Source organism: Electrona antarctica (genome assembly GCF_951216825.1).
Source record: "Electrona antarctica genome assembly, chromosome: 6".
NCBI classification, from domain to species: domain Eukaryota; kingdom Metazoa; phylum Chordata; class Actinopteri; order Myctophiformes; family Myctophidae; genus Electrona; species Electrona antarctica.
The window spans coordinates 18,727,505-18,735,151 of NC_136811.1; the positions used below are offsets into that span (position 1 = coordinate 18,727,505).

At 43.5% G+C, this 7,647-nt stretch overlaps 1 protein-coding gene across 1 annotated transcript; it reads left to right on the plus strand.

The window, feature by feature from the left end:
- Positions 1-2,950: 2,950 nt before the first annotated feature.
- On the plus strand, positions 2,951-4,714 carry LOC306924993 (spartin-like; the record flags this gene model as incomplete). The annotated part of the gene is made up of 1 exon (XM_079503673.1): positions 2,951-4,714. The coding sequence occupies one exon, from the start codon at positions 2,951-2,953 to the stop codon at positions 4,712-4,714; it is 1,764 nt and encodes a 587-aa protein (XP_079359799.1).
- Between the last annotated feature and the right edge of the window lie 2,933 nt (positions 4,715-7,647).

The window sequence follows — 7,647 nt, forward strand, 5'->3', positions numbered from 1 at the left end:
CACTCAGTTCACACGGGTGTGATTTTTAAGTGGTGCAAACCACTTCCTTAAGTGAGTATGTGTGTGGGTCCCTGCCTGGCTGGCTGGGTATGTGAGCACGAAAACAGCATGGTTGTAACTTGTAACTCTGTCATTTCTCAACCGTTTCGGACGCGGGGCGGCTCGCCGGAATCGGGCCGGCACCCTGGGTGCGTTCCTGTGGGTCTGGAACTCCCCCCCCCTGGGGACCCCCACACGGAGTTGCACCACTTACTTCACACGGTTGTGATTTTTGAGTGGTGTAAACCACTCCTACTACTGGCTTTGTTAGTTTACGTGTCCGTTCGTACCAAAAAATGAGCATGGTTGCTATGGTCACCCAGTTCACCCGGGTGTGATTTCAGCTTTGTTAGTTTACGTGTCTGTTCGTACCAAAAAATTAGCATGGTTGCTATGGTCGCCCAGTTCACACAGGTGTGATTTCATTACGTCAGACATTACGTCAGACCACAGCTGATCAGGCTATATAATACCTTACACCACTCAGTTCACACGGGTGTGATTTTTTATGGAGGGACAGAGAGTAGGCTGACAGCGCAGCTTGAGGGCCCCATACACACGTACAGAAAGCATGTTCTGTGTTCTGTCTGTGTTTGATGGCCGCCTCAATGCTTTTTCAATGGAAGTCATATGGTCTGACCAAACATTTGATGGCTGTGTTCTGCCCATCAAATACAACTGTTTGGTCAAACCATGTGACTTCCATTGGAAAAGCATTGAGGCGGGCATCAAACACAGAACACAGAACATGCGTTTAATATGTGTGTATGAGGCCTGAGACCGCAGCATTGATTGCATACAGTTGGCCTCTACAGGGCACAGCTCAGAGGATTCGTCTATTATAGAGATTGATATCTAAAGAGCAAGACTTAGAGAGGTATAATGGATTCTAAATAATAGAGAGAGGGAGACAGAGGGAGGTCTGCTTGCTGTTCTCTGCAATGTGACACTGAGGTGATAGAGATTCACAATACCGTACCTCCACAAGGACCATTCTAATCAGGATAAACATAACCCTATTGCCCCTAACCCAGCATCTGTCCTGCCTAGCGGACATGCTGGCTAACGTGCTTTCATTGATGCAAGACCTTCAGGCGTACCGAGTCCCGACATGTTGTCTTTGCACTCCCAAGGTCTTTCTGTTCCTGAACACAGGAGACCATGTACAGCCGCCAGCCGTGGCATTGATGTCAGGGCTCTCCAAGACATACACGCCGCTGTAGTTTAGTGGGTAGAGAGGCATATGTCGGGTAATCATTAAAGGGATATTTCACTTTCAGAAAAACCATTGGCCATTTTATCGTCTACTCAGGCTTATGTGAACACCCTAGACAATTTTTAAGTCGCTCGATTCAGTATTTAGATAAGATATTAATTTTAGCTGCCCCGCCCCCTCCCTATACAAACCCATTGTAACTCATTTTAACCATGTTAGATTCCTCAAACACCTGTCCTTTTTTCTGGTGCCTTCTAATACATGAGGGGGCGTGTTTTTCATTTACTTTATTTTAAATATTGTTTTGATTCTTTAGTCTCCTCCTTCACGCAGCGTGCTCAGCTGCCTCCTCCTCATTATTGTCCACAAAAAAGATTGTACAAAAAAGAAGTTTAGGGATAAGGAGTTTAGCATGGATGAAAATAGAGCCTATAGTGTCTATTTTACGTCATGATGATGTACGACGATAGGAGCGCCTCTCAGTTCACACGGATGTGATTTTGTTTTTACATAAGACGTCAGCCAGATGACGTCTTACGTTGTCATTTACTGCCTGAAAAACAAACATTAAAGTCCATAGACTTGGCTGGCATCAAATTACTTTATAACTACCCTAAACAAACATTAAAGTTCATAGACTTGACTTGCAACCAGTTATTTTTGGTTATTAAACCTATATACAGGTTTAATGTTTGTTTTTAGTTCAATGTTTGTTTTAAAAACGCCATTGACAATGAAGGGAGTCATCTTGTCCCTAACACAAACATTAAATCCCATTAACAATAAAGAGAATTTTGTGGTGACTAGGCACACACAGAACAGTTGGATATGACATTAATAATTCACTGCGTTGTTGCCCACGTTTAATGTGATTGTTCCTCTCATAATAATGCAATGCAGTGTGTTACCTTTAAGTCCAGAAACACACCTCCGAGGTGTTGACGTATTTACCTCTGCGACATCTGTGTTGTCTCTCTCTCTTTTTCTGATTAAACGGAGTGCCACCATCGTTGGCTTTTCCAATCTAAGAAATATCTCCTTCTCTTCTCTGCCTACACCGGCACTCCTACAATTTAATGTTTGTTTTGACACCGTTTGTTTTACATCATCATTACATCACCTAATCATAGCATGATAAGAGCGCCCCTCACTTTACACGGGTGTGATTTTTAATTAGGCTCTAAACAAACATTCTCAGCGATGGCGGTCTGCCCAGTCCTTGCCTTATAAGTGAAGGCACAGTGGGTCATCAGGGCCATGACCAAGGACAAGAGTGACAGAATAAAGTCAGGAAGAAAAAGCTAAATATAACAGTGAGAGCCAGGCTCCCTAACATGTTGGGAGCAAACATGAAATCCACATTCTGGTACAAAAAGACAATCAAACAAACAAACAAACAGAGACTTTTGGTCAACGTTACTGGACTATGATTGGTCCAACTCCGAAGGGTTACAACACTGAAGTGATGGCTTATTAAAAGTGTAACCGTAATGGAGTCATGTTATCAGTCTATGATGTCAGTTATCTATGATGTCATTTATCTACGTTGTTATCTTAATATTTGGGCTTCCATTTTTCTGTGTGTGACATGCAGAGTGAAGTATAAATTGGAGTCTGCTATCTGCCAATAGAGCCCACAGGATCAAGCAAGTGTCTTGTTATATAGTATGTGCTTTTTGTTTTCTGGGGAGCTCAATGGAGAAAGACAAAAACGATGAATTAGATAATGCACTTAAAGTAATTAAAGACGCCTATGAAAGGGCCTTTGGGGTCATCAGTAAAGGGCAGACAGCAGATGAAGCTCAACAGAAGGCACAGGCCTTGGTGTTGTACAAAGAAGGGCGACAGCACCTGCTCAGGGCCCTCAACGTGCCTTCACAGGGTGACGAGTGTGTTGGAAGCTCCTGGGAGTCGGCCAGACTCATGCAGCGGGAAATGCAGGAGACCCTGAACAACATTACTACCCGTCTTGCTATGTTAGAGACCAGCTCAGACCTGGGATGGGGACATGTACCTACCTCTGCTGAGGACACTCCCTCTGAAAGCCGGTACCCCAAACTCCCCACCAAACAGAAACCAGAGAGGCCTTCACCACCGTTGCTTGGCAAACTGGCTGGTGCCGTAGGTCTCAACAGTGTTGGCATGTCACCGTTGCCCACGAGACAGTCTGTGGTTCCAGGCACCCCTCTGACAACCGAGGGCCATCTCACCATCTCCTATGGGACAGATGCAGGAGAGATGTCACTGGTAGAGGAAGATTTCTACAGCCATATGTCTGAAACATCACGATCACTCCAGAGCATGGGCGAGGAGGAGGGAGAGGAGGTGTTCTTCCTACCTCAAGGGGTGCAGATATTATTTGTCACACCTGAGGGTCAAGTGAGCGCTCCCTCGTACCCTGGCTTTCTGCGCCTGGTGAAGTTTACTACTGAGCCTTGCGAGACTATGCCCAACCGACCACCAGCATTTCTACAGGTGTGTGACTGGCTGTACCCTCTCACGGCCACAGGCTCGCCAGTATTGCTGTGTAATACTGGGGTGTTCATGTTCCCTGACATGATGGCTACGGCTCCAGGATCCTATGTGGGGGTGGTACTGTCCTCCGAGTTGCCGCATGCAGACAGAGAGCTGTTCAAGGACTTGCTTGCCCAGATGACAGACCTCAGGTCTCAGGCCCCAGATGAAGTTGAAGAGGCCATCAATCTAAGTCAGAAGTTACCCATTGCTCCCCTTAAGGAGACTGCTGCAGCCGAGGAGGAAAAAACGTTGCCTGAGTGGAGTGAGAAGGTGTCTAGTGGCATCCTCAGCAGTGCGTCATGGCTGAGCCGGGGTCTGACAAAAGGAGCCAAGTTCTCAGGAAAGGCCATTCATAAGGGGGCATCTAAACTCAGGGAACACATCACTCCAGACAATAGACCCACGAATGTCAGCCCCGCTGTGGCACAAAGGCTTCTTGCTGCCAAGCAAGTCACCGAAGGAGCAGTCAAAGTCAGCCAGCGTCTAACAGATGGACTGTGTGTTGTCACTAACTGTGTGGGTCAGGAGCTAGCCCAACAAGTGAAAAAGCATGGAGGCAAGCTGATCCCAGAGTCTGTGAAGAAAGACAAGAATATATGCTCCAACCTCAATGGAGCCATGGCAGTGGCTGCCAGTGGAGTTGTAGGTCTTGCAACTATGTGGACTGGCTTGGAAGTAGCAGCAAAGCACATTATCCAGAATGTAGCATCGGAGACAGTCACCACTGTACAGCATAAGTATGGGGCAGCAGTTGGCCAGGCCACAGACCAGGCTGTCAACTCTGCCATTAATGTGGGCATCACTGCTTTCAATGTGAATAACCTGGGGGTCAGAGCTGTGGTGAATAGAACTGGCAAGGAGACAGCAAAGAACATTCTGGAAGACTTGAAGCTTCAAAAAAGACCAGAGAATGAGAAGAAACTGCAGAAAAGGGACAAATGATCTGTAATCTCTTCTTCAAGATCTGTGTGCTGCCATGAATCATAATGTATATTGTCATATAAAATATAAATGTATGTTTTGTTTTTATGCTTTGTTTTTATTCAAGTTGACTATTTGCATATCTTCAATTCATGTAATCACTTTTTTGTCTGTATACGTTGTATACATTGTATATGTCGTATCAAATTGATTTCTGTTGTGTAGTGCCTTAATGTTAACAGCAGTAGAAAAATATAAATATCATAATTTTGGTGTTATATCTTATTTTTTGAAAGTTTTTTAACAAATGCATGCAACAAACTGAGAAAAGTAAACAGAGTAACAAAAACAAAATTTACAAAAAAACAACAACACACACACACACACGCACGCACGCACGCACACACACGCGCGCGCGCAAGAAACTCCAATACAATCAGTATACAATACACGGCCATAGCCGTCATCACAATGTGATGAGGTCACAATCTTTAACCATTTAGGTTTACAGCGCATCTTTGTGTGTCTGTTTGTCCAGAACTAATCTCACAAACCGCCGTGTCTTTGGGTACTTAGAAGAGTGCTGTATACATTTGAGATATTATTATTCACACAATAACACAGTTTGAGGGTCCAATGGAGTTAGGAGCAGGCCTAGGTCATCAATATGTCCGTACACGGACACGTGTATCCGTGGCAAAGACTTGGTCTTGTCTGTGGCAATTTATAGATTTTGTTTTTTTACACACCATTATAATGTTCTTATTTTGACCCAATTACTGAATGTCAAGTATCCAGGTTTTCTTCAGAATATGTATGACACTGATTTATGACACTATGCCACATTAGGACCACTAGTTGGCACTAGTGGTTCTCAAAGATTGTATTTGCAAGGACCCCCCCATAACTCTGAGAGTGTACAAATGGAACCAAATGGACCCTCTCAGAGTTACAGACCTGTTATGATAATTCAGGGCTAGCTATTTATGTGATTCCGGTAATATTATTGTCCGCTCATTTTGTATGTCCATGGCAAAAGTTTAAAAAAAAAACATTTTACAAGATGTCCACCACAACACAAGCCAGCCAGCATGGCGATGACCCCTGGTTAGGAGGTTTAGCCAGAAGCGTTTTTAATAGGCCTACTTTTAATTGGTTCAATATTTGTCTAACCTACACACAAAAGGGTGTTCAATTATAGCACTGATTTATTAAATAAAATATTAAAAGATAAAAAGATAAATGAAGATAGCTGGTTTAATTATGCCCGACAGTGTCCATATCCTACATTGAATCCTTCTCTCCTGCTCACAGATCAGGTCGTCAATAATAACAGTAACAGATAATATCAACAAGTAATATTTTTGTCAAGAGTTCTGCTGGCATTGAGACAACCAGGTCAGTGGTATATTCGCACATTTAGAAGACTAGTTTTCCCTGAACAGTGTTTTTGCCAATTTTGGTGCAGATTGAAAAAAAGAAATAAAGAAACTGGTGACCCCAAAACACACTGACACACACTTGGAATTGTTGTCATGAACTGTGTACTTTTATTGTGTAGTTTGTTCCTAGTGTTTGTCTGCCCTATTTGCTGTTGCCTGCCTTGTCTCACCTAACTGCATTGTGTTTCACCTGTGTTGTTTGTAGTTATATTTCACCTGTGTTGTTTGTAGTTATATTTCACCTGTGTCTAGTCAGTTAATCAGTGTCTAATGCCTCCCTGTGTTCAGTGTTCTCTTGCCAGATTATAGTTCTTATTACGTTGTGTTCCTGCCTGTGTATGTCTCGTAATCCTGTTTAATGTTAATAAATGCTGGACTTGATCTGCCTGCCGTGGTCTGCATCTGGGTCCTCACCTGACACGCACGTGACAATTGTAGGCATTCCATTTAGTTTGACTCGGTTCCACAGATACATATTGTGAAAATAGCCGATCTACACGCTCACAGCTATTTTCCCATGACAATTTGGTCCAATGTTTGACCAGTTTTTATAGTATATAGTTTGTAGATTAGAGGCCCTTTCCCCTTTTTTAGGCATTAAAAGGGTCATAACTCAATTCAGAACATCAGTTTTGAGACTGTTTAAGTTTTAATTACCGGTACATTCTTTATAAAGTGAAAGTGAACCGTGAAATAATTCATCACATAGCCTACTGTAGCCGTTATGACAGACAGGAGACTGACTAATTGGTGTGATATTATGAGGTAAAATTGTGTTCACAGAGACACAAACCAACTCTGACATACAGTATGTTCATTTGCATTCATTACTCGCAGTTGTTTTGTCCCTGTAGAGTGAATATGCAAATGATGAGCTGTCAGTGGATATAAACAAAGACATACAACAAAGAACCATAAAACCTTTGACTTTAGGAATATAGTTGGGTATTTTACCTGTTTGTAAGACGATGCAGTGAACAGAATGAACTCCCATGTGGGATGAGTGATGCATTTCTTAAAACAATACATATTCAAGAGCAGTATCTGCTTGCTTTCTCCACATAGCAGAGGAACATGTCAGGCTTTAAAGAATCAGAAAGCCCAGCTCGGCCTGTGGACAGGAGGTTGGCATTGCAAATAGGCTATTATGACTGAGAGAATCTTGTTGTGACCACATTTTAGTGGATTTTTGCTGGAGAGCAGCTGCTGTTTGAATGAAGCCATCATCGCATCGCTGACACATAATCTTGAGGCAGACACCGCCGTGCACACCTCACACAGTACACACTTCGCATACACACCTTGCATACAGTACACACACCACTATGACCTTACGCTCCAAAGCACAGTAAAATCTGATAAAGCTCCGTCCATTCCTGTGTGCTCCTCCCAAGGGCACGGGAACATCCATAACAAGATTAGGACTGATACAGCGCATCATGATTCACATGGAGCGGTGGTGGACCCGACCCTGGTCACAGGCTGTGGGCGACACTATCTGTGTCAAGCCAC